Source organism: Pelodiscus sinensis, chromosome 4 (genome assembly GCF_052426305.1).
Source record: "Pelodiscus sinensis isolate ZL-2025 chromosome 4, ASM5242630v1, whole genome shotgun sequence".
NCBI lineage: Eukaryota > Metazoa > Chordata > Testudines > Trionychidae > Pelodiscus > Pelodiscus sinensis.
This window is the reverse complement of record NC_143055.1, coordinates 116,504,801-116,531,097: the sequence shown is the minus strand read 5'-3', so window position 1 is coordinate 116,531,097 and position 26,297 is coordinate 116,504,801. Positions and strand designations below refer to the sequence as shown.

Here is a 26,297-nt window from a genome sequence, read left to right as displayed (position 1 = left end):
CTCCCTAAAAGAAAAAAAAGCAGCAGTATAAAGCGGAACTGAAAAGCTATTTTTTGTTTTGTTTTAACATGGCAAGTTTTGAGTTCTAAGTCCAGTGTTCCCTGTGCAATGTTTGATAAAATACAGTAACTGCTACTCAAAGTCTGTGAAAGAGGTGCAGAACTTTCAAGCATCATCTGTGGTTGGGGAAATAAAGCAACCTGAATTCAGGTCTTCATGGGCAAGTAAACACAGAGATGATTTTATATATTCAGTGTCAAATTTATCCTTATGTGATTATACTATAGATTTCTTATTTGTTAAAAAGATTTATTTGCAACTTGTACTTCTATATGTATGCTGCCAGAATTGTCACTGGAGTTGGCACCCGTGCAATTAGCTCTGGTGCCAATTCTGTCCACACATCTATACAAGCGACATCATTACAGGACCTAATCACACAAACCACCACATCAGATTCTCATATAACTGCACATCCACCAGTGTGATCTATGCCATCAAGTGCCAGCAATGCCCCTCTGCCATGTATATTGGCCAAATTAGATGGTCTCTCTGACAAACGATTAATGGACACAAATCAGATATTCAAAAAGGTAACACACAGAAACCTGTTGGAGAACATTTTAACTTGCCCGGGCACTCATTAATGGATCTCAAAGTTTTCAATTTATTACACGCCAGGTTAAAAAATCAGCTTGAAAGAGAAGCTGCAGAACTTAATTTCATTTACAAGTTTGAAACCTACAATAGAGGTTAAATCAAAGACCTTAACTGGATTACCCACTACATTCCACATCCTAATGACATAAAAAATCAAACACCAGCTACTCTAATTGACCACAGGCAGTCCCCAGGTTACGTACAAGATAGGGACTGTAGGTTTGTTCTTAAGTTGAATCTGTATGTAAGTTGGAACTGGCGTCCAGATTCAGCCGCTGCTGAAACTGACTGCCAGTTCTGACTTACATACAGAATCAACTTAAGAACCCCAGGCGTCCCCAAATCAGCTGCTGCTGAAACTGATCAGCAGCTGATTCCAGGAAGCCCAGGGCAGAGCAACTCTGCCTCGGGCTTCCTGTAGTCAGCGCTGGTCAGTTTCAGCAGAAGCTGACTTGGGGACGCCTGGGGCAGAGCAGCTGGGGTGCTGCTGGGTTGCTCCAGTAGCGCCGCTCCTCGGCGCTACTGGACCAACCCAGCAGCAACCCATCTGCTCTGCCCCAGGCGTCCTGATTCAGCCGCTGCTGAAACTGACCAGCAGTGGCTGAATCAGGACGCCTGGGGCAGAGCAGCTGGAGTGCTGCCGGATTGGTCCAGTAGCGCCCAGAGTGGCGCTGCGGGGCAAACCGGAAGCGCCCCAGCTGCTCTGCCACAGGCGTCTGGAGAAAAGCCTAGTCTGCTGGAGAAAAGCCCAGCAGACCAGGGAGACGCGGAGAAAGCCCCGGAATACACGGGCGGCAGGACCGCGAGGTTCCGCAGTCCGTGTCCTCCGGGGGAGCCCCGTTCGTAACTGCGGATCTGACATAAGTCGGATCCGCGTAAGTCGGGGACTGCCTGTATTCTTTTCCCATTTTTTCTTCTTTCTTTTCCCTCCACATTCCCTCCCTTTCTCTGCTCTTTATTTGAAATTTGGACTCCTTAAACTCCATTCATCTGAAGAAGTAGGTTGTGCCCACAAAAGCTCATGAAACCATCTAAATTTTTTGTTAGTCTCTAAGACGCTACAGGACTATTTGTTATTTTTAAAGGTTTTTTTTAAAACAGTAGAACTTTCATGGAAACACAGCTACATAATAATGGTATCATCTTATTCAGAAGATCTTCTTTTGGGTGAGCATTAAAAGTCCTATCTATTTACTTAGATGGAAAAAAAATAAAGCTTTAGTACTTGCTAGGCCTGCATGAATTTCAAAGCCACCACATCTAAGACAAAGCGGCTGGATTCTATTCCCTCCTGTGCATCAGCTACTGAACTGGTTACTAAATTCCAATTTGCTGCATCTGTGTAAACCCACATTGGCTTGCACAGGTGGCACTGAGGGCATAATTTAGGCCTGAAGAATTTTTATTCCTGTTTATGACATTTATTCCAGGCTTGACTTTCAGATTGCATGCTGCCTTTGCTGAGAAGTCTGCTAAGAAAACCCACGAATAACAAAATAACTCAATGAGTTATTTTTTTGTACTTATACATCGAGCATAACCGTTTTGGAAATCATTGAGACACAAACATTACTCAAAGCTCAAATATATAGAGGGAGAAAAGCCTGGTGAGAGTTTATGGATTAAGCTTAGAAACGTGAGAAACAGAGATGATGTTGTGGTTGGTGTCTGCTATAGACCACCACATCAGGTGGATAAGGATTTCTCCAGACAACTAAGAGAAGCTTCCAGATCACAGGTCCTGGTTCTCATGGGGGACTTTAATCACCCTGACATCTGCTATGAGACCAATACAGCAGTACAGAGGCATTCCAGGAAGTTTTGGAGGATGTTGGGGATAACTTCCAGGTATAACTGCTGAAGGAACTGACCAGGGGCCATACAAAGCTTGACCTGCTGCTCACAAACAGGGAGGAACTAGTAGGGTAAATAGAGGGGGTGGTAACCTGGGTAGCAGTGGTCATCAGATCGTAGATGTCAGGATCCTGAAAAAATGAAAAAAGGAGACCAGCAAAATACACATCCTGGACTTCAGAAAAGCAGACTTTGACTCCCTTAGAGAACTGATAGGCAGGATCCCCTGGGATGCTAACATGAAGGGCAAACTAGTCCAGGAGAGCTGGCAGTATTTTAAAGAAGCCTTATTGAAGGCACATCCCAATGCACAGCAAGAAAAGCAAATATGGTAGGGAACCAGATTGGCTTACCAGGAAGATCCTTGGCGAGTTTAGACACAAAAAGGAAGCATATAAGAAGTGGAAATTTGGACAGATGACTAGGGAGGAGCATAAATATATTGCTCGAGAATTCAGGGAACTGGGGAGTAATCAGGAAGGCAAACGCACAACTGGAATTGCAGCTAGCAAGGGATGTGAAGAGTAATAAGAAAGGTTTCCATGGGTATGTTAGCAATAAGAGGATGATCAGAGAGTGTGCGACCCTTACTGGATGAGAGAGGTAACCTAGTGACAAATGATGTGGGAAAAGCTGAAGTACTCAATGCTTTTTTTACCTCTGTCTTTGCAGACAAGGTCAGCTCCAAGACTACTGTACTGGGCAACATAGTATGGGAAGGAGGTGGGCAGCCCTTGGTGGAGAAAGAACAGGGTTAAGAACTATTTAGAAAAGCTATACATACACAAATCCATGGGTCTGGATGTAATGCATCCGAGGGTACTGAGGGAATTGGCAAATGTCATTGCAGAGCCTTTGGCCATTGTCTTTACAAACTCATGGAGATCGGGAGAGGTCCTGGATTATTGGAAAAAGGCAAATTGTAGTGCCCATCTTTAAAAAAGGGAAGAAGGACAATCCAGGCAACTACAGACTGGTCAGCCTTACCTCAGTCCCCAGAAAAATCATGGAGGGGATCCTCAAAGAATCCATTCTGAAGCACTTGGAAGAGGGGAAAGTGATCAGGAATAGTCAACATGGATTCACGAAGGACAAGTCATGCCTGACCTATCTGATTAGCTTCTATGATGAGGTAACTGGCTCTGTGGAGATGGGGAAGTCAGTGTATTCCTTGACTTTTGCAAAGCTTTTGATTCAGTCTCCAGCAAGTTATTGGAGTATGGATTGGATAAATGGACTGTAAGGTGGATAGAAAGCTGACTAGACTGTTGGGCTCAACGGGTAGTGATCAACGGCTCGATGTCAGGTTGGCAGTTGGTTTCAAGTAGAGTGCCCCATGGATCGGTTCTAGGGCTGGTTTTGTTTAACATCTTTATTAATTATCTGGATGAGGGGATGAATTGCACCCTCAGCAATTTCGCAGATGACACTAAGCTAGGGGGAAAGGTAGATAATTGGAGGGCAGGGATAGAGTCCAGAGTGACCCAGGAAAATTGGATGATTGGGCCAAAAGAAATCTGATGCGGTTCAGCAAGGACGTCCTGCACTTGGTATGGAAGAATCCCAAGCGTTGTTACAGGCTGGGGACCAACTGGCTAAGCAGCAGTTTGGTAGAAAAAGATCTGGGGATTACAGTGGATAAGAAGCTGGATATGAGTCAACAGCGTGCTCTTGTAGCCAAGAAGGCTAATGGGATATTAGGGTGCATTAGGAGGAGCACTGTCAGCAGATCTAGAGAAGTTATTATTCCCCTTTATTTGGCATTGGTGAGGCCACATCTGGAGTATTGTATCCGGTTCTGGGCCTCCCACTATGGAAAGGATGTGGACGCCTTGGAGAAGGTCCAGCAGAGGGCAACCAAAATGATTAGGGGGCTGGAGCACATGACCTACGAGGAGAGGCTGTGGGATTTAGGCTTATTTAGTCTGCAGAAGAGAGGAGTGGGGGGGAGGGGGGCGGGATTTGATAGCAGCCTTTAACATCCTGAAGAGAGGTTCCAAAGAGGAAGGAGAAAGGCTTTTCTCAGTAGTGATGAATGGCAGAACAAGGATCAATGCTCTCAAGTTACAGTGGAAGAGGCTTAGGTTGGATATTAGGAAAAACTATTTTACTGGGATGGTGGTGAAGCACTGGAATGGGTTACCTAGAGAGGTGGTTGAATCTCCATTTATAGAGGTTTTTAAGTCCCAGCCTGACAAAACTCTGGCTGGGATGATTTAGTTGGGGTTGGTCCTGGTTTGGGCAAGGGACTGGACTCAGTGACCTCCTGAAGCCTTTTCGAGACCTAGGGTTCTATTAAAATCATTTTTACAGACTCACAATTCAGAGCTGCACTTTTGAATAGCTTTTTAAAAAGAGCTTTTACTTTTATCAGAGAGAGAGAATTCAAACAGCACTGACAAGCAGAAGGCTCAAGGACACACACTGATGGCAGTGGGGGTTATGAGATTACATATTAGTCATGTTCATTTCACGAGCATGGAAAACTTTTTTCCTTAGCAGATTATGTCAGAGATAGCTGTGGAGCTCCCCTCCCTCTTGCCCTCCCCCCCCCCCCCCCGGGAGCAGTGCTGCTTTGGTGGCCTTTGTATACCACTGTTTCCCTGACCCCTCCGCTCCCACTTCAGACAGTGGGGAAGGAGAATGGGTATCAGAATGGACGTCAACAACACGTCTCAAAGAACACCAGTTATGAGAAGGCTGGTAGCTGTATTTTCTTCTTCTCTGAGTATTCCAACTAGGTGACTCCGATGCAGCTATGCTCTAAAGGTGAGGTTGGAGTTAGGAATCACTGATTGGAGTACTGCTCTGCCAACAGCTGCATCATCTCTAGCCTCCCAGTTGATGGCATAATGAACAGTGAACATATGCACCGAGGACCAGGTCACTGCCCTACCAATTCCCTGAACTGGGACGTGGGCCAGAAACACCATTGGGGAGGCCTATGCCCTGGCCGAGTGGACTGTGACCACAGCTGCTGTGATCTTAGCTAATTCATAGCAGATGCAGATGTCTGAGAAGAAACACACCTGCAATGAGACCAGGAGGCTTTCATGTGGTCTACTATCCCTAGAAAAAGCTGGGTTGTTTTCCTGAATGGTCTTGTGCACTCAGTGTAGAACACGACGGCTCTGCATATAACCAGCATGTGCAGAACTTATTGACAGGTGCCAGCCTTTGGCTTTGAGTAAAAAAAATCAGAAGGAATATGTCTTGCCCCAAGTGAAATTGTGATCCCCTTATGTAGGAAGGCCAGGTGCAGCTTGTCCTTATGAAAAATAATATAGGGAGGTTCTGAAGTAAGTGCTTTCAACTGTGAACCCTTTCTAGAGGACCGAATGGTGACCAAGAATGTCATCTTGCAGGACAAGTGTAAAAGGGAGAATGTGGCTATTAGTTCAAAGGGTGCACCCATGAATTTGGTGATGATTAAGTTAAGGTCCAGATGGGCACCAGTGGGTGGGAATGCGGGAAGAGCCTGTCTAAGCCCTTGTGAAAGTGGGCCCCTATGGGATCAAGAGACACTGTTCCAATGTCACCATGGATGGTAAGAAGGAATTGAAGGAGGGATTGGGGAGACAGTGCTTTATAAAGGCCACCATAATGGCACAGCCCACCCCAGTGGAAGCTGCTACAGGGAAATGTTTCCAATACTTGTACACAATATATCACTGAACCAATACCACTAATGAAGTATTCAATAGCGGTCTGCTGAATTTGCTAGTTAATGCAAACTTGAGGTGACAGGATCAAGTACAGGGCTCAAAGAATAGGAGCATGCAAAAGCTGAAGGTGCCTTGGCAGCATTAACTCAGCCATACTGCATGTGTGCAGGCATGCATGGTCTGTATGCATGTCTACTCTCCTGGTTAAATATAAATGGTACTATATTACTGTTTGTTATTAATGCATAACACTAAATATGCACATTGATTAAATTAATACTGAGGGAGCAGCATTAACATTTGGAATTGCCTTACATTAGTGCAGTATTTATACAACATAAACACATGCAGCCAACACAATTCTTTGCTGGCATAATGCCAGCCACTTATACCAATGGAGAATTGGCCCTTGATCTCATTTTTCCTTTAAAATGGAGTCTCTGAATTGCATGGTTTTACAAGTAACGTTCTAAAAGAAGATATAGGTTTTTCCCTTTTCAGATTTTGTATTCTATTTTTCTATTATAATTGAACAGAAAAGTAAAATATTTGCCTAAAATCAGTAATCAATCCTAAACTATATATACACATTAAAATAAGCTATTTAAAAAATTCTTAGAAACTAAATCCTACTACATCAAGCTTTAATATTCCTTTTCTCTATGAAATCAAATATGCTGAAAGCTCTAATATACTTACATTAAAAAATTGTTGCGTTGTTTTCTCAGTTTTTCTTTTTTATCTTTACTTGTTTACTTTAGTAGAAAGGGTACTAAGTGAAAGCATTAGAAAATGGATTGGTGTCCCCACTATAAATCAGCTGGAAAGCCATAGTTAAGGTTGCTTGTTTATTAGTGTTTAATGCTAAACTACATCCTGTACTAAGAAATAAAATACAGGAACTATAAACTCTTAGAGTTACATGTCTGCAGCTAGGGTTTCTGCACGATCCTAGCTGGGTTCCCTTGAGGCTTTCTGCAGAACAGTGCTGAACTATCATATAGTCAATGTGGCACCTGGCAACTGTCTGCAAAGTGTGCTCCTTGCCTTGTGCCCTGTGGAAGGGATGAAGAGGGGCCATGAGACACATGCATCTAAGCTTGTTCAAAAAACAGTATAATGTTAAGATGTATTAGTTGAACAATGGTATGAGGCCAGGTAATAAAAGACTGTGGGCCACTTCCTTGGGTGTGCCAGGAATCTGCTCAGTATATTTCAGAGGGATGGTGGCCAAAGGTAATTTTTGTCTTCTTGATTCCGGGGGCAAGGTGGCTGCAATGTCTCTTAGGCCCTCTGACCATTATGCCAGTTAGAGCCAGAGGCTTCCAGCTATGAGCCTTTCCAGTCCAGCATGCACTCATAATTTACCCTTCATCAGGGTGGGGAGAAACCAGGAGGAGTATTGAATACCAGCAAAGATATCCTCCCACATTATCATATGAAACTCTTCAATTTACCCTTTTGGGCTAGTCTCAATCTCCTTACTAACACCAGAATGACCCCTAGAGACATTAGTGGAGACAAACATCTGGCTCTGCACATGAGGTTAGAGTTAAGGATATGAGCAGATCCTTAAAAGAAATAATCTGACTTTGAGTGCTCTTGGAATACTCTCCTAGCACAGGTTTCTTATGGAATAAATAATGCCGACAGTAAGAATAATCTACACCTTTTCTTACAATAGCTGTTCATAAACTTTCCTTCTTTGCTGCTTCCCAGTAGCAATCGCACATAAATGGATAATGTAGTCTCCACAAGGGCATTATGGTTTTTTGGGGAGGTTTTTGGTGGTGAAAAAAAAGTCTCAAATTCCTAGGAGCCAACCATAAGAAATATGTCCAGTCTCTTTCTATTAAGACACTTGCTGTTTTACAGAAAGCCTTTTATGTTTGCACTAATGATGTCAAAGGTTAGATCTGACTTCAGACATCCTACAGATAATTCACACCATAATTTATCTTCTAAAAGTCTAATTATTGACAAGTTTTAGGGTGAGCCAACAGTATGGGGTTTGAGGTTTTGTGGATCTCTCCTACTACTTACTCATTTATTGATTCTGGCATTTACTGAGAGGATAGGTTAAATTGGAAGTATCTTCTTGATGTTGAAGGAAATATTATGATATTTCATAGATAAGGCTACAATTATGTTTTCATTATGAATTAGATTTCTGGGCCTTCATTGAGATCCTTAGGAAGGTCCTCTCTCAGTTTTTAAGTACACATGCCACATGTGTGGGGAAATGTAAGAGAAGAATAACTTTTTGCTAAAATTTGCTGTGAATTAGCCCAGGCAATTCTGACACTTAAGAGATTAATAGGTAAGTGGTTTGCCCTTTTGGCTAATTCTTATCACCTATTTTTGGAATCACACCTGAAAATCCAGAAGGTCTAGACACTTTACATTGGATTTGCAGAGCACAGACACACAAAGCTAGGATTGCAATAATTTGAGCATTCATATTAAACTGGCAATTCTTGGAGTATTCTTTGCTTTTAGTGTGGTCAGGAGCTGAAGTGTTGATGGGGAGTGTCCAAGTGGAAATGAGTGGTGGATAGCTCGGCAAAAGAAATGAAGAGGCATGTGAAAGAGGAGAATGAGCTGCTAGCTCTATGAGAGAAGAAGCTCTTCCTGACACAGGAGGAGGATATTCAGACAGCTGTTTGGCTACAAGCACCAAATTAAACAATTTTGTAAACTAAAGACCAGAGTAATTCTTTTATTCTAGTTTTTGTGCATCTTACTCCAAGAGCTCTGATGACTTCAGAATTAGTGGAACAACATCATGTTTATTTGAGATTTCTTAAATTACCGAACTACAAGCTACTTCCTCCATTATAAGCGTTCACTGAGTTATGTCCCTTTGGACTTGCTGCTGCTGTTTAACCTTTGGGTTGAGCATGGGGGTACGTCTAGACTATATCCCTCTTTCAACAGAGGGATGTAAATTAGGCACTTCGAAATTGGAAATGAAGCCAGGATTTGAATTTCGGGAGCTTCATTTGCATAATCGCATCATGGCGCTCTTTCAAAAAAGCACTATTTCTAAAGTAAAATCGCAGTCTAGATGCGGTTCTTTCGAAAAGGGATGGCTTTTTCGAAAGATCCTGTAAACCTCAAAACATTTTGAAGTGCCTAATTTACATCCCTCTGTCAAAAGAGGGATGTAGTCTAGACACACCCTAGGGGTGGGAATTAAGAGATTGTACTGACTCGCCACTGGTCAAATAGTGAGTCAGTGGCAAAGTCACGTAACCTCTCTGTGCCTTGGTAAACCGAGTAAAATGGGAATAGTGATACTTACCCATTTCTGCATGAGACTTGGTAATTTATGGCTGAACTAAGCACTATATATGTTTATTATAGTGTTCTGTTTCTATGTCAGTAATAATGTATCCACCAGACATTTACTATCAGTTCACACATCTGTCTTTTCATCTAAGTGAAGAAGTTCTTTTATTATTATATATTAATATTACTTGGCAAGGTGTGAGGGATTATTAAAAGAGAAAAGAAGGGAAGAGATAGGAAATTTACAATGATTAGATACATAGAGGAAAGATATTTGAGATTTCATATATGCATGCTTCTATGATTAAAAATTACAGTAGTTGACATTGCCAATGCAAGTCCAAAGTCTTTAGAAAAAATATCTTCTTCTAAAATTAATGGTGAGGTATTGTGCTCCCATGGATAAGGAATTGCATTGGAATCAGGAATCCTGGTTCCTATCTCCAGCTCTGCCACTGGCCTGCAGTGAGACCTTAGGCAAGTCCCTTTACCTCACCGTGTCTTTGTTTCCCCTTTAGCCTTTTGTTAGATCAGGACTGGGATTATCTCACTAAGGCTGTGTCCAGGCTGCATCCTTCTGCCGAGAGAGAGATGTAAATCAAGCACTTTGGAAATGCAAATGAGCCTGGGATTTAAATATCAAAAAATGAGAAGTACAGGAGCTGCTGAAAAAACTCCCCGCTAGAGCCGCGGCTACGCTTTACTTTCACTTTCAACACTGAGTCTGATTGGCACAGCATCAGAACATGACTGTGCAAATGAAGCCCAGGATATTTAAATCCTGGGCTCATTTGCACTTCCGAAGTGCTTGATTTGCATCCCTCTCTTGGCAGAGGGATGCAGTCTAGACACATCCTCAGTGTTTGTACAGTGCCTAGCACAGAGGGGCCATGTTCTGACTTGGGGCTTTTTCGCATTAATGTAATACAAACACATGTAAGATGGGTTCAGACTCAATAGAGAGCATTGGAAATATCGCCTAATGTTTATTAGTAGGTTAAACAAACAGACTTGTAGATCTGGATGAATTTTATATCAAACAACAACTGCTACACAAATCCTCCCCCATAAATGGATTGGAAGGGAAGGATGAGAGGATCCTTTAAATAAAAGCAGCTCTTCTTGTAAAAGCTCAGCATGCCTGGCCAGGTGGGGGTACATTAGTATGCAGAGAGACTGAACATATTAAAAGTTGTTTCTCAACCCACATGCTTTTAATAAAGGATTGCCTTTCATTCTTTTACACACACTCTAGCTAACATTGTCATCTCCCTGGAGACAACTTTGCTTCCCTCCTTGATTCTGAAAAACATTCCCTTACTCTTTGCACACTCAGTCGCTCAGAAGTTCTCGTGGTTCCCATCAGGTTACTCTGGGCTACAATTCCTCACAGCACCTCTCCTTTCAAACCCAACCAAAAAGGGAAACCAATGCATATTTCATCAGAAGGTTCGGGTGTATTACACTGAACAAGCAGCACATGTGCAGAATAAATATGTTCCAGCAAGAAACTGCTATAATAGAAAACACAGAAGACATTAATACTAGGTTAACCTTTCTTCCTACTTAAGAAGCAACTTATGTAATAGATGCCTGGCAGGAAAAAGGTGACAAATGCAGAATGTTAACCCTCTTATGCATAAAGATGACAAGTTATATATTCGTCTGAGATTGGCATTGCTATTATTAAAACAATGAATAGTAAGGAGTATTTTGAATGTCAATAGAGCCTTGCAGGCGAGGATCTGAAAGCATTGTAATATTTAACCTAGTCTCTGTGTTTCAAATAGGATATGTTGCAAATATGGTGGTAAATAATTTAATTACTGTGGGTGGTGCTAGTTTTTATTACACACACAGTGTATAATGATGCTGAGGGCTTATTAATGCCATTACAATAAATTATTACATTATTGTAAAGACTCCTGCTAGGTGTACTTGGAGGCTTACAGTGATAACGGTTGTCCTACATTTTCACTGCAGTTACTTTTCTTCTTCAGTCTGCTTCCTGTCTCTCTGCAGGCATGCTCGTTTAATGACTATTCATTCTTACATGTTAAGGGGAAAATAGTGAGTAAGAGAGTGTGTGTATACTAGCAAGATCATTAGTCTGAATAAATGTGACAGCAGAGTTGCACCAGAAACTCCATGGTTAGCAGTAAGCAGAAACTACAGCTTTGGGTGTAAAATACAGTAATTACAAGGGAGGGGGAAGGCTCCACACTTTTCATCCCCACAGAAATCGATGGCAGTACAGACTGCTGCTCTGTGCTGGAGTAGGGGCAGTCTGAAGAAAGAGCTTATTGATTTGCCCAAGTGATGTTAGTGTAGTGAATAATAGACTGGAAGAGAAAGAGCTTGTAAATTAGACTGATTCAATCCAATATTTCCTGGGATCTCTCTTTTATATCTTTTTTTTTTAAATGAGATTCTGTCAAAGCAATGAGTTAGTTGCTCCTGTTTTGAGAAGCTATGTACTAATTCTTAGATCTCCACATTACTATTCTTAATTGATAAGGCTTTTTATAAAGACTGAGTCTGGGAAGGAAGGGAGAAATTGCTCTAATGGTAGAATCTGCATACCACGCAATTAAGCATTGAGCCAAGAAGAAATCAGAAAAAATTCCAAGCTCACAGAGGGTTTGATCTTAGGACCCCTGGCTCTTATCCATGTGCCTACAAGGGAAAGCTGCTGGAAATGCTAGGAAAATGAGTGATCTGGATTCAAAGACCTCTGGGTTATGAAAATTATAATTCCGATGCAATCCAGATGAAAATCTAATAATCTGTAATGAATTTCTGTGTGTTTCAGCAATGAAAAGGTCCTGTGTTCCTTCTTAGCTCAGCACACAGATGTACTATGAGTTCATCTGAAGGAACCCAGCCCCATACAGAAGTAAAAATAAAAGTGTTCTGAATATATTTACATGAATTGAGAGAGAGAGAGAGAGAGAGAGAGAGAGAGAGAGAATAGCTGACACCGAGTTATAAAATATGGCAAATCAATCTTTTTTGCAGTGATGGATCACGTACAGGGATTGTAAGTTTTACAGGTATATGAACCCCGTAAGTATAAAGACATTACTATTACAATGCAGCACTGAGGGACAACCACCACCTCTGGGTCTAAGAAGATCAATATGCAAATGTATAGTTTTCATTTCTCCCCTACACGCCATACACATGCAGAAATGGAAAGCGGGATTCATGTTAGTCCTTTTGAAGAGCTGTGCTTCAGTCCCAGAAGTCACTTTCACAAACAAAATGCAATATATCATCTACATAAAAATGGGATCCCAACAGGGCTTTTATTCTGCAACAGCGTTATGCATTTGTTTTCATGAGATTTCTGCTTAAATGACTCTACTGATGAGTATGTCCAAAGATGATACAAACCTGTCTAAATATAATTTGGTAATAAAGAGCTCTTTAGAGTGAAGGTGGCTTTTTGCTTGCTAATTTACTGTAATGGCTCATTCACACCACTGCAGTTATAGATACATTAGCTTACTACAAATCCATATTTTCAGGGTGTAATATCACTTGCCTTTCGCATGATTTTTTTTGTATTAGAGAAAAGTTCAGTTTTTCTTTTCTCTCCCCATGAAAATAAAAATGGAGGAACTACAGCTGGTTTTGTGCAGCTGTCACTCAAAGCAATACACTCAAATGAAGGAGTTGGCCATGTGGATGAGTTGGATTTTGGTTAATCTGGAAAATGAAGAAAAAATTTGCTTTGAGACAAGATAGTTCAGGGATTTGGTACAGAATCACCTTTTGGTCGTGCCTGAAAATCATGACATATTAGCTAATGGCATTTCTGTGCCCTATATGAACATACAACTGTAGACAGATAGCTACTACGCAGATAGAATTGCAGCCCTATGGGTGATGAAGAACTGCAGCCAGGCAGAGAACCAGAAAGCAGGTATCATACAATTCAGAGAAGAGGAAGAAGGCAAATTTTGGCAAAAGCCACTGGAGCCAACTGCTGTTTTTATTAAAAGTTCAGTGGATCTTTAATGAACCAGCACTGTAGATAGGAGCTCCATTTTTAATATATGATCAGAAGGACTCAGTGTGATAGTTCAGTTCCTTGACAACAGGTGTCAAATTCAGAAAAAAACAAACCAAAAACAAACCAAAAAAAAACCCAGCCCAACCAAACAAAACCCCAACATAACCCTTGATGATATTTGGCAACCTCTTGGAAGTTATAGGGTAGTGGCCAAGACTGAATTCTTCCCTGAGTTTTAGAGGTTGAGGCACATGAAAGGATCAGTGTGTTGAAACTTGCATGGGTTGCCAGTGCTGTATCTGTTCTTCAAACAGACAGCTTCAGTCTCCAGCACACTCAGCCTGGCACTGAATTCATTTAAATGTCTAAAAAAAATCAAAGTAACGCACCTAGAACAAATTTTGGGTGTACAAATGTACGGTGCTAAAGGTTTACAGTCTGCTTTACCAGGCTGGGTTTTTTTTTTTTTTGAAATGTTACTTTTGAACTACAAAAGCCCTCTCAATCCTGAGACCTCTCTATCCATGAGACTGTTTCTCTCCCTGTGACACACTGCCATGTCTGTGATCAGCAGATACCTTGGGCTGGAGCCCCATTGGTCTCAGAGACAAAGAGGTCAACAGGCAGGGTACTGTTTAGTATCTTCCCAAGTCTTCTCAAGTCAGTTCTCTCTATGGTCTGAAGCAGCCCAAGTTCATGAACCTCCAGAGAGAGCTGCAAAATCCATCTTATCTTCCTGGCCCTTCAGAAGATGGGCCCAGTGAGAATGATAGTACAGGACTTTGGTGGGGCTGCGTGGAGTATTTTCTTCTACATATGTTCCTGGAAGTTTTGTTTGATTTTTGTTTAATATGGAGTAACTGATGAGTCATGTGTCTAATCCAGGGCACCCAGAGTCCTGGATGTGTGATTGTTTATGGCAGAGACATGAATATCCAAATTAATCATTAAATAATAGGCTCTCTTGCCAAATGGGACTATAGTGGGTATAGAATCCTAGATCTGCACAAATCCTGACCCCTCTTCTGCGGGTTGGAAAGACCCTAGATGTAGAGACCCTACTGCACACTTTTATGATGTAGACCCTCAGCTTCTACACTGGTGCATATTAGGATGAGGAATGGCAGTTTTAGAGAGTGTACTAGATCCAAACGACATGAATCCACTAGCTGTTTCCCTCAAAGGAGGGGATACAAGAGATGCAGAGACTACTTCTTCCCTGTGGATTAAGAGGGAAGGACACTTTGCCCCAACCTCACAACAGATAACCCTGCATCAAGTCTGTTTATATAATCTTGGCCCCGGAAACAGCATTTTCCCATAAAGGAGTCAATTTATTCTGCAGGTGTCTCTAGCTAGTGTTTAATTATATATACACTATAGACTAGATGATCTCTGGCTCTGCATGGGTGCACAGTTGGGAAAGAACAATAGAAGGAGTTTGCCTTCCTCCCTCCCCCAAGCACTCTACATGTAGGCCAAGGACAAGCTAACTCCTTGTAGTAGGGAGAGGTGAAAGGCTGCTCCCTCCTTGTTTCTGGGGGGTACAAAATTATTCTCAAAGGAACCAAAAGGGGACACAGCTGTGGAGAACTGAGCAATATCTGTGTTGTTTTTATGTGTGTGGTGCATTACCGTGTTTACAGTGGGTAGAGCAGAAGGGGTTGCTAGAGGGACCAAAAAGGAAAGGCAAAACAATGACACAGAAAAGAGTCCTTGAGGCAACAGCGGGGAAGCTGTTACCTGGGTAATGCCCTCTACCAGGCACCAACCAAATTAGAATTGTTTACTCTTCCCAAGGCTGATCCTAGGATCAGAGGAGGATAATAAACCATTTTCTATTAGGCCTAGAAAAGGGTGGGGGATTGATTTTGCTGAGAAACGCTTTTCAGTGAATGCCAATGAGCATGGACAGAGATGTAAACATGGACAGAGAGTCAGGGTCTGCTGTCAACAGGCTATAGCTGGGTCCCAAAGAGAACAGAGGATATCAAGACTATGCTTACCTAGGAGGGCCTTGAAGGGGATGCCAAGCATAGGTAACACAGACCCTCCCTGCAGGTACCTTTGTTGTTTGGAATTTCTCTGAGTGCTGTGAACCTTAAGCTGCTTCTGTGTCTCCACATAATACTACTGTCCATCAACTCTTTTAGGGGAGTCCTACAGGTGCTATTACCATTACGCCTATGAGTGTCAGAGTGTACAGGCTGTCATTTGAGAGGTGCACTTGGAGAGGGGACTGAAAAAGAGTCTCAGAAAAGGCAGGGACCATTACAATCATCCATTCGCTTCCTTCTTCTCTCCCCCCCCCCCCTAAAAAATTGGCATAGGATACTGGGAGGACCATTCCAGGGAGTCTACAGGGGGTTTGCCGCCTACACACGATCCCTTTCTACACTTGCTGAGGTTTTGCATCAACCCCAATTCAGACAATGCCTGGCTAGCACAAATTTGCTACACCACACATGGTCATCATTATTTTGGTCATCATTTAAATGCAGCTTTCTTCCCTCTGCTGTTATGGCACATCTGAACATTCACCAGCTTCTACTTATAGGAGGGTTTTTTATGGGAGGAGAGAACACTGAAGCTTGAATTTGCTTTTTTAAAATGACTATATGTTTTCTAAACTCCAACATCAACACAACAGATTAATATACTTCCACTTACTCTGCATACACAGCCCATCTGTGCAGTTCTTGGACTGCAGAACAAGACCCTCACAATCTTTCCCACCATTCTTCGGTGCTGGTGCTGTGCATTCCCTCCTGCGCCAATGGGTACACTCTGTTCCACAGGTTGACCACTTACTCCACGCTGTCCATCTACCATCCACTGTGATAAGAAAGCAACATGACTTAGGGAAGGTCAGAGAGTGTGGTGCAAATATCAATTGAAGTAGAGAAAATGATTGCTTTTAAAAGACCTTTTTGACTTTATCCCTTGTGAAAGGTGCCAGACTGACAGATCTAAGGACTGAAATCTTTTTTTCATTATCCACAGATCTGGTACAGCATAGATCATAGTAATACAAGCTTCCCCACAATGCCTTGCTTTGTTGCCTCAGGATAGCCCTAGAAGGACCTACTGTTAGGGGAATGAGGCAGTTCAGTCTCTATGTACTCCTAAAATATATTTTTGGATTGCCAGTAAGGGTTAATAAGTAGTGCTAACTACAGTGGTGGTTTTTGAGAGTTTTCTCTTCAGTGCAGTTGGGCCAACAAGTCCCCATCAGAAACTTGCATCTTTCAGTTAATACTGTCTGGGTTGGATTCCAATAGTTTACTGAGATGTTTAAGGCTCTCTGTCCCAGTAACAAAATTTGAGCCACTGAATCACACAAGAACTGGCTTAAGGAAAAGACTCAGGCAGCTGCTGCTTTGTAGAATTTGTAGCTTTGGTATAGGAATGAATGCTAGACTGATATTTTTCCCAGTATACTCTTTCTTTCGATCACCTCCTCTCTTTTTTTGAAATGGAAACAAAAGTTTTCTCCAGAAAAGGAAAAAAAAATCCAAATCCCAGAAATGTATGGGGATAATAACAGTCACACTCAAAAAATTGGCAAGAAATTATTCTGTATTATAAGATCATTATTTCTGGCATTCCGAAAAATAACTAAAGCTACTGAAATTTTTCATTTGAAAAAGGCACAATCAGAAAAAGCATCCAAATTAAACTGTGCATACAGTTTATTACCTATGCTACAATCCATGTTTGTAAACTACATGGCCATGTTTTTAAAGGGATGCTGTAAGAATACAAGTTATGGCAAAGATTTTAAAATAAAATTAGGCTCCCAAATCCACAATTTGGTTCCTAAATTAATGGCCCATAATGGGAGTTTGACAAGAGCTTAGTGTTGAACCCATTCTGCCCCTACTAAAGGCAACACAACCACTTCAATTCATTTCAATGCAAGAAGAACTAGGCCTAGGCTGGGCCCTTTTGATAATCCCATTTTTAAAAGTGCTGATTTGAATAGCTGGATTTATTAAATATTTAGATTAAGGAGGCTCTGCTAAGTGTCCAGAATTTGACATGAACTTCCAGTTCTCTGAGTTCACCCACCATTAAAAGACAAATGTTGATGCTCCTGACTTATGCTGAGTACAGGTTGAACCTCTCTAGTCCAGCACCATTGGATCCTGACCGGTTCCGAAACAGAGAATTTTTAGGCCCACAAGATGTCAATATTTTCTAGCAGCATTACCAACACTTCCACTGCTTACTGGGCTATTAGAAGACATGTAGGAGTAAATTAGAGCTAAATAACAGCACAGAACACTGTGATCTAGAACTAGTGAGTTTAAAAAACTTTATGGGACCACAGGAAACATGAAAAGTGGACATCTGACTAAATAAAATCATTGCAGATCACGAATATTTTCAGACCAGAGTGTTCCAGATTAGAGAGGTTCAATCTGTAGTATTTTACTCCAACAGTAAGTAGTGCTCAATGCATAGGAAAATATTCCTCAATATGAGTGAAGGACAGCAGAATTTGTCCCTGCAAAGGCTACCCAGAGCCCTTAAACAGAACTGAATTAATGATAAAATGTTCATTTCACATTTTAATTTTCTGGCTTTTGATTCATTTTAAAATTATTTTCATATGAGACTGTGTGGATACTTTGGGCAGGAATGTTCTTGTCTTTGTTGACAGGCAGATGTGTAATGTCAAGATTAACATAGATAATTTAGGCGTTTCAAATGTTCTGCTCATTTTTACATTGTAAACTGAGAAATTAGTATGCTCAGAAACTGATGTTACAGATCTTAGTCAAAATAATGTTCTGTACTTAAATTCTAGTTTATTTCCACAGCTTTGAACAGATCAAAAGAGATTTATCTCTTAAGATTTGAAACTGCAAATGTTACTCAAATCCCCTGAATTATAAAGACTCAGATGATGGTACAAGCTTTGTGCAGTAGTGGGGTTTAATCCACTGCTGTTTGATCTACACTATGTACAATGTTTTATCTACTTATATAACACAATTTAGTATTCATTCACTGAAATGCTGGATTTACCATTAATAAAAGGAGTGTTTGTTGTGATTAAGTTATTTGCTAAAATACCTGATGTTGAAAAAAATTAGATAATCACATCTTGGTCTGTGAATCTTTCATACTGTACCTGGACACAGAGTGGTGCAAGTTATTTTTTGGACACTTTGGCCCTCACAGAAGGCACCACCATTGAGTGGGGCAGGGTTGGTGCAGGTCCTTGTGCGCTTCTGATAGCCTCTTCCACAGCGACCATTACACACTGACCACTCAGTCCATGTAGACCAGCCGCCATTGACTGAAAGGTGACAGGGGACAAAGAGCATTAAAAAAAACACAAATCTCCTTTTCAAAACCATTCTTTTTGTCAAAGTCCAAGAAATTGAATTAAAAGTCCTTTCAGTTTCCTATACTGTGGCTACAATCAATTTAAAATAGCCGTCCTCTCTATATAGACCCAATATGGTTTAGCATTGGGTTATTTTTGAGCACTGAGTTATTTTTCTATCATTGGTCAAATAGTGAATTTTGAACTTTATACGCTAAATAGATGCATCCTGAAAGTGCACTATATTCCATGCAAAATAATCCACTACGTATAGTGACTCTCTGATAACTAGTGTTCTGATGCACTCATCAGCTATGCTCCTCTCTTTTAGTATGTGGTCTGTCATACCAAATTCAACACATTACTATTCTGTCTTTACAGCAAGGTTCATAGAATGCTAAGGCCAGAGTACAGTAATTCCTCATTTAACATGTGTCTGCTTAACACGTTTTTGCGATAGCACGATTTTTTTTTAGGGAACATTTTTTTAATTACACGACTGTCCCCGGAAAAATACAATTCCCCCAGCTTGCCCGTTGCCAGTGGCTGCGTGGGGCTTCCCTTGCCTCCCTGCAAAGCGGCAGAGGGTTCACCGCTTGCCACGCTGTTCTCTGCTGACTTCCCCCTCGCCGGATGCCTTGTCCTCTCTCCTCCACTCTCACTTGCAGGCCGGCAGCTGGTTTTCCCCAGCCGGCCCATTGCCAGCGACTGCATGTGGCTTCCCCCACCTCCTACAAAACGGCAGAGGGTTCGCCGCTCGCTGTGCCGTTCCCTGGCAGACCAATCACAGGGGCATACTCCCAACCAATCCTCCTCCCCTTCCCTTCCCCAGAGCCAAACACTTCCCCTCAGAAACCACCACTTGAAATGCATCCCCCATCTTTTCCATTATTTTCAATGGGAAAATTGACTCCGCATAACATGTTTTCACTTAACACGATCATTTTCTGAAACATATCTATAGTGTTAAATGAGGAATTACTGTATACCTCATTCAACAGTCCTGATTAGAGCCTGTGCCTAATGAAGATGAGGAATCCATATGACAGCTACTCAGCCTGTTAGGCTGCTCAGACTGAACCCACAAATGATACTGTTTGCCCCATAATTCTGGGAAAACATTTACTATTTATCCTCTCTGTTAGGAACCTTGGTATGGGTACAGCTAGACTGCAGAGGGTTTTCGGGATACCAGAAGTATCCCGAAAAACTCCACCATGTCCAGGGAACATGGTTGCTCTTCCACTTTTTTTTGTGGAAGAGCAAATGCGCTCTTTTGGAAGCCCCTGTATTCCCTGTTCCACGAGGAAGAAAGGGGAGGAGCGTTCCAAAATATGGCCCAGTCTAGATGGGCCAAATTTTGGAAAAGGCTTTTCCGACAAAAGTATCGGAAAAAGATATGCAGAATGCGGAGCGCATTTTGCTAATCTTTTTCTGAAAGATTCTCGCAGTCTAGACATACCCTATGTGACACACATATAGAACTAGATGGACCAATACTGCTCCATACTGAAGTCTGGGTATTTGGGTACTGACAAACATTTAACTGTTCAAATGTCCTAATCTCTGCATTTTTTTAATATTATGCATCATGCCACTCGTCTAAAATAGCTCTGAGAGTGAGAACACAGCCAATGGCTGCTCCCCAATGCAGGCCTCCAGGTTGTGTCTCACCACCTCTCACAGCCCACTCTTTGAGAGTTTCAGCAACAGCTTCAGTTATGCTTAGAGAGTCCAACTCTGTGTGTTTGGAAAAGAGACTGGTTGTGTATGATGAAATTTGTCCCATGTCTGAATATTATTCACCACGATCAGAACACAGAACATTTATGCCATGTTCCCCCCTCCCCCCGCATCACGAACACTGCTAATCAACTCCATTCAGTGAATTTGCTATAGAACTGAACTAAAAAGCCCTAATTGTAACTTTAGGGATGCAACTGCTTATAATTAAGAATAACTACTACTCTGGGCATGAAGTGAATGCTCAGGGTAATCATAGGAATTTTATCCACTTGTTTGTCCTGTAATTAAATTGATTGTAATGAACACCAGGACAATCAGCTGGCGTATCATTAGACCAGCTTCTGTCCTTGCGGGCATCTTCTGCCGGAAAAATATAAAGAGCAATATATTCATGAGAGGCAGACATAGCCTTCATGCTCAGGCCTATTTTACGGAGAAATAGGGAAAGTAGAGGTAGAAGACTAAGAGAATGAGGAGACAGGGCTATCCATACTTTGTCTGGATGAGAGCCTCATTGGCAGCCTGGCCACTCTAATGAAGATAGTGCGTAAAAATCAGGAACTTGTAGTCTTCACAGATTTTACTTCTTCATCAAAGATGGTGGCAGCTGCATCACAGAACTACACAGAGCACTTCTGATCTACAGGCTGCACTTTGCTCTGTGGGCAGACAGACGATACCTCACTTACCATAGACAATGACAGTAGCAGTAGTGCTTTTTCTCTTGGCGACGATATTTTTGGCCACACAGGTGTAATTAGCTGTGTCAGAAAGACGTGCCTGCTTGATGATCAGGTTGTGATCAATGGTGATGTAAAAATTCCGATCTTCGACAGGATCAATTACTTCTTCATTTTTCAGCCACTCCACCTAAGAGTTGACAAAAGACACAGAAGGTTAAACAGGGCAGGAGCTGGGCTGCTGTACCCAGGCAAAGGTCTGGGCCAGGATTGCTGCAGCTGATTAGTGTCCTCCACTCCTACCCATGTTATGGTCAGATGGGGGCCAGACCATGGGGCCTGGCCCAAGATCGGGGCTGGAGCCAGAATGTTGCCTGATTAGGGCCTTGTAGGTTCCAACTCAACACCATGCCAATCCGCATAGGCTTTACCCTCTGGATGTGTGCAGTATTTGATGACTTTGTTCCTACTGGAAACTGCTGTAAATCAGACTACAATACAAAGGATTCATTTGCTGCATGTTGCCTGTTCTGCCAATAAAACATTGCACTGAAATGAGAAGGTAGCCATTGTGGAGTATAGTGTTCATTTCTTCTAAGGATGTGAAAGGTTAACCGTTAACCCAAGGGTCGTCGACCTTTTCAAACCAAAGAGCCAAACTACATCAAAATTCAGAACAAGTGGTCAACAAAGAGCTGTATAAGAATGTTCATTTGCATGACTGAAAAAATACAGCATGATGATTAATTATAGCATAAATAGTCATTAGGTGTGGAAATTACATAATCAGAAAACAACTTTAACAGTGGACTCATAATTGACTTACAAGAAATTTTTATTCAAGAAGGGCCCGTAGGCAGAAACTTCTGTGGGAGGAGTGCTTTTTTTTTGTAAATGTGGGTAACAATTTTTTAAAATAAAATAGTTCAAAATAGTCATGCAACGAGTGTGCATAACACAGGCCAATGAAAAATTTGAGTGGAAACACTGATAGGTAAAATGATTTTGTTGTTCACTCACACACACACTCACACTCACCATATGTCTAGACTAAAGGGTTTTTTCGAAAAAAATGGCCTTTTTTCGAAAAATCTTCCCCTGCGTCTACACTGTTGCCACGTTCTTTCAAAAGTAAATTGAAAGAACATGGCAGTTTTTTTGACTTTGGAAAACCTTGTTTTATGAGGAATAATGCCTTTTTTTGAAAGTGCTCTTTCGAAAATAGGCTCTATGTAATGCAAACAGGGCTTTTTCGAAAGAGAGCATCCAGACTGCCTGGGTGCTCTCTTTCAAAAAAGCGGCTCGCTTTTTCGAAAGTACTGGTTGTAGTGTAGACGCTCTTTTTCGAAAAAGGCTTTTTCAAAAGTATCTTTTGAAAAAGCCTCTTTTGAAAGAGGCTTGCAGTCTAGATGTAGCCTCTCTCTCTCTCTCTCTCTCTCTCTCTCACACACACACACACACACACTGCAAGCCAGGGTGATCTCTCTCTCTCTCTCACACACACACACACACACCCCCAATATGCCTTCCCAGGCCACCCCACATGATGAGAGCTGGCAGACAGTGGGAGTCTGGCCAGACTGAGGTAGAATCCAGGTGTCCCTTTCTGGTCTAAAGCCCTAACTCCCCTCCCCTGCCCACAGAGAGTCCAGGTGTCTGGCAGCCCAAGCAGGGTTTATTCCTCTGGCAGGGCAGCGAGCAATTCTCTCAGTCTTGTTTTCCTGCAGCCGGCAGCTCCCAGGCACCTATTTATCCCCCTTTGCAAGTCCCACCACCTTCCCCACACTGTGGGCCTGACTCGTAGCACTGCCCTGGACACTAACTCACAGAGCCAGCACAGCGGTGACCACATCAAAAGAACCTGATACAACCAGGGGAAAAGAGGGAGAGGAGGCGGGGAGGGGGGTTTCCTAGAGCACGGTTCTATTAGGGTTGCCAAGTGTCCGGTTTTGAACTGGACAGTCCAGTATTTGAACTTTGTGTTCGGGAAAATATAAATGAGAAAATATAAATGTACAGTATTTTCTAAATGAGATGTAATGTAGACTGTGATGTAAAGTCAAATGTGTCCGGTATTTTTGTTGAAACCATCTGGCAACCCTAGGTTCTATACCAAACTCTTCTCCACGTGGTGGCTGCTGGAGCTACAGACAGATGTTGTGCAGTGGCTTAGGGAACTGGGGTGTACCCCAGCCTCGTCCCCCCTCCCCCAGGCCTCGCTGCCCCGGACCCTGCGGCAAGCCTCACTGCATCCACCCTCCTCCTCTGGGAATGACCCAGACCAGCTCTTTAGTAAATACCAGCAGCTGCCCACCATGCAATCCTGGTTCCCCTTTTCTTCCACCTTCTCCTTCCTGCACAAGCCCACCAGCAGCAGCAGCTTACCTTCAAGGTGCAAGGAAGGTGAGTGCTGCTGTTGAGGAGGTGGGCGGAAGTACAATTCTTTGTGCTCTGCTCCTCCACGTCATGTGTGCAACCATTGAAAGAGCCATATTTAAATCTCTCATGAGACATATTTGGCTTGTGAGACATAGGTTGCTGACTCCTGGTTTAACCAGTAAGCAGCACCCTTAAACACATAATCATAGAATGCAAGAACTGGAAGGGACCTTGAGAGGTCTCAAATCCAGTTCCCTGCCCTCACAGCAGGACCAAGCACCGTCTAGATAATCCTTGATAGATGACTATCCAACATGCTCTTAAATATCCAGTGATGGAGATTCCATAACCTCCCTAGGCAATTTATTCCAGGGTTTAACCATCTTGACCTTTAGGAAGTTTTTCCTAATGTCCAACTTAAACCTCCCTTGCTGCAATTTAAGCCCATCGCTTCTTGTCCTATCATCAGAGGTTAAGGAAAATAATTTTTCTCACTCCTTATTGTAACACCCTTTTAGATATTTGAAAATGCTATCATGTCTCCTCTCAGTTTTCTCTTTTCTAAAGTAAACAAGCCCAATTCTTTCAGTCTTCCCTCATGGGTCATGTTCTCCAGACCTTAATCATTTTTGTTGCTCTTCTCTGGACTGTCTCCAATTTCTCTGCATCCTTCTTGAAATGTGGTGCCCAGAACTGGACACGATATTCCAACTGAGACATAATCAGTGCAGAGTAGAGAAGAAGAATGACTTCTCGTGCCTTGCTCACAACACTCCTGTTAATGCTTCCAAGAATCATGTTTGCTTTTTCGGCAACAGTGGCACACTGTTGACTCATATTTAACTTGTGGTCCACAATGATCCCTTACTGCAGTACTTCTTCGTAGAGTCCACAAAAACTCATCATCTAATAAACCATCTTGTTAGTCTTTAAAGTGCTGCATAGTCCTGTCTTTTGTTTCAGCAAGACCCAACTAACACGGCTACATCTCTATTACTTAATTTTGACCCTATCCTCCAAAGCAGTTGCAACCCCTCCCAACTTGGTATCACCTGCAAACTTAATGAGCGTACTCTCTATACCATCATCTAAATTGTTGATGAAGATATTGATCAGAATCCGGCCCCAAAACAGACCCCTTTGGTCGCAGTATCTAGAGTAGCCCCTGTCTGAAGATGGCCCAGGTGCATTGCAGCCCATCTGTGCCTGGAGTGTCACTGGCAGGAGTTGCCTCAGGCATCTGGAGTGGCCCTGTCTGCAGTGGGGGCAATGGGCCATTCCAGTCCACCACAGCTCCAGCTCAGGTCCATGGCCAGGGAGAGATGTGCGGGGACTGCCTGGCTGCTCCTGCCTGGACTGCAGCTCCAGCCCTAGGAAGCTGGTGGTGGCTGTCTGGCTACTCCAGTCTGGCCATGGAAGGGGCGGGGAAGCTGTACTGGAGCCAAGCTGTACTGGAGCACCCTCTCCCCTCTTTATTGGTTAACTGGTTAAACATTAAGCAAAGTTCATGTTTAACTGGTTAACCAATTACATGGGATTTTACATACCAAATTTCTTTCTCCCTCTCACAGGTCATTCTGCCTTTAGATTGTTACATTTGTTTTCAAAGGTTGCCTCTGTATAGTTTATGTAGGCTTTCAATATCTGATAGGCAGATATGGAAGGACATAGATATTGACTTTTTGTTAAAACTTGTCTAAAATTGGGGATGTACATGGAAAAAAATCTCCCACTAGTGAATCAAGAAGCACCTATCATGTAATTATTCTCTTCAACTCTTTTGTCTGTCTCATCTGTTTAGATTATATACACTTTGGGGGCAAGATGTCTGTGCCTGAAGAGTGCCTAGCATAATGGAACTCAGAGCTCAGTTGTGGTTCATGAGTGAAAAATAATGATAAACACCCCATATAATCAGGATAAACTAAAAGGGAGCTGGGGAATACTGAAGGATAGAAAATTGCTTATTTTTTTCCTATATGTAAGTATATTTCCAAAAATATTTCTGTGTTTAACAACATATGATTCCATTGGTTACACAGAAAGATGTTTGTAAATGTGATTTTTATCCAGACATTTATTTTACTGCCTGCCTAAAAAAACACCACATTATCCTATAGCTGACGCTGTGAGCCACTTTAGCATAATCTGGCTGAACATTCAGTGGCTTCTTTTTATTTGAACTAAGAGTGCTCTAGAGGAAGTGATGGGGGCCCTGGTGGATCAAAGCAGTGCCTTCACATCACTAGACCATTTCAAAGCATGTGCCCAGGATTTAATTAAAGAAAGAAAAACAAAAATAAAAATGAACCCACTGGAACTAAAAGGTGCTAACTGCCAAGACAAGTCTGACTTGTACTGACAGACCTCTACTTTTTCAAAGATATTTGAACGACTGCCTAACCATCAACAAGACTGGAAACCAATAGAGTCCTGCTCCATATCATAACCAGACAAATCACTGTGACCAGTGGCGTGAGTTATTAGGGGCACTCCTAATTTTAATCACACACACCTCAATTCATTCCTGCTGAGAGCTGGCAAAATACTCATAAATATTCTGTTTTGAGGTAGGTTTAAACACTGATTGGATGTTCAGCTTGGTCATCTTCATTCATTTTTCAATTCAGTGGGTGCAAATATCAGCAAATATCATGATCAGCACA

General features: G+C 42.2%; 1 protein-coding gene across 2 annotated transcripts in view; it reads right to left on the bottom strand.

The window, feature by feature from the left end:
• Window positions 1-26,297, bottom strand: part of UNC5C (unc-5 netrin receptor C) — a 422,927-nt gene that overhangs the window by 63,864 nt on the left and 332,766 nt on the right. For both annotated transcript variants that reach the window (XM_006111944.5, XM_006111943.5), the window contains exons 5-7: window positions 21,262-21,442; window positions 18,629-18,796; window positions 16,159-16,323 (exon numbers count right to left, since the gene is read on the bottom strand). In XM_006111944.5, coding sequence (XP_006112006.1) covers window positions 16,159-16,323; window positions 18,629-18,796; window positions 21,262-21,442 — 514 coding nt within the window. The remainder of the gene's footprint in view (window positions 1-16,158; window positions 16,324-18,628; window positions 18,797-21,261; window positions 21,443-26,297) is intronic.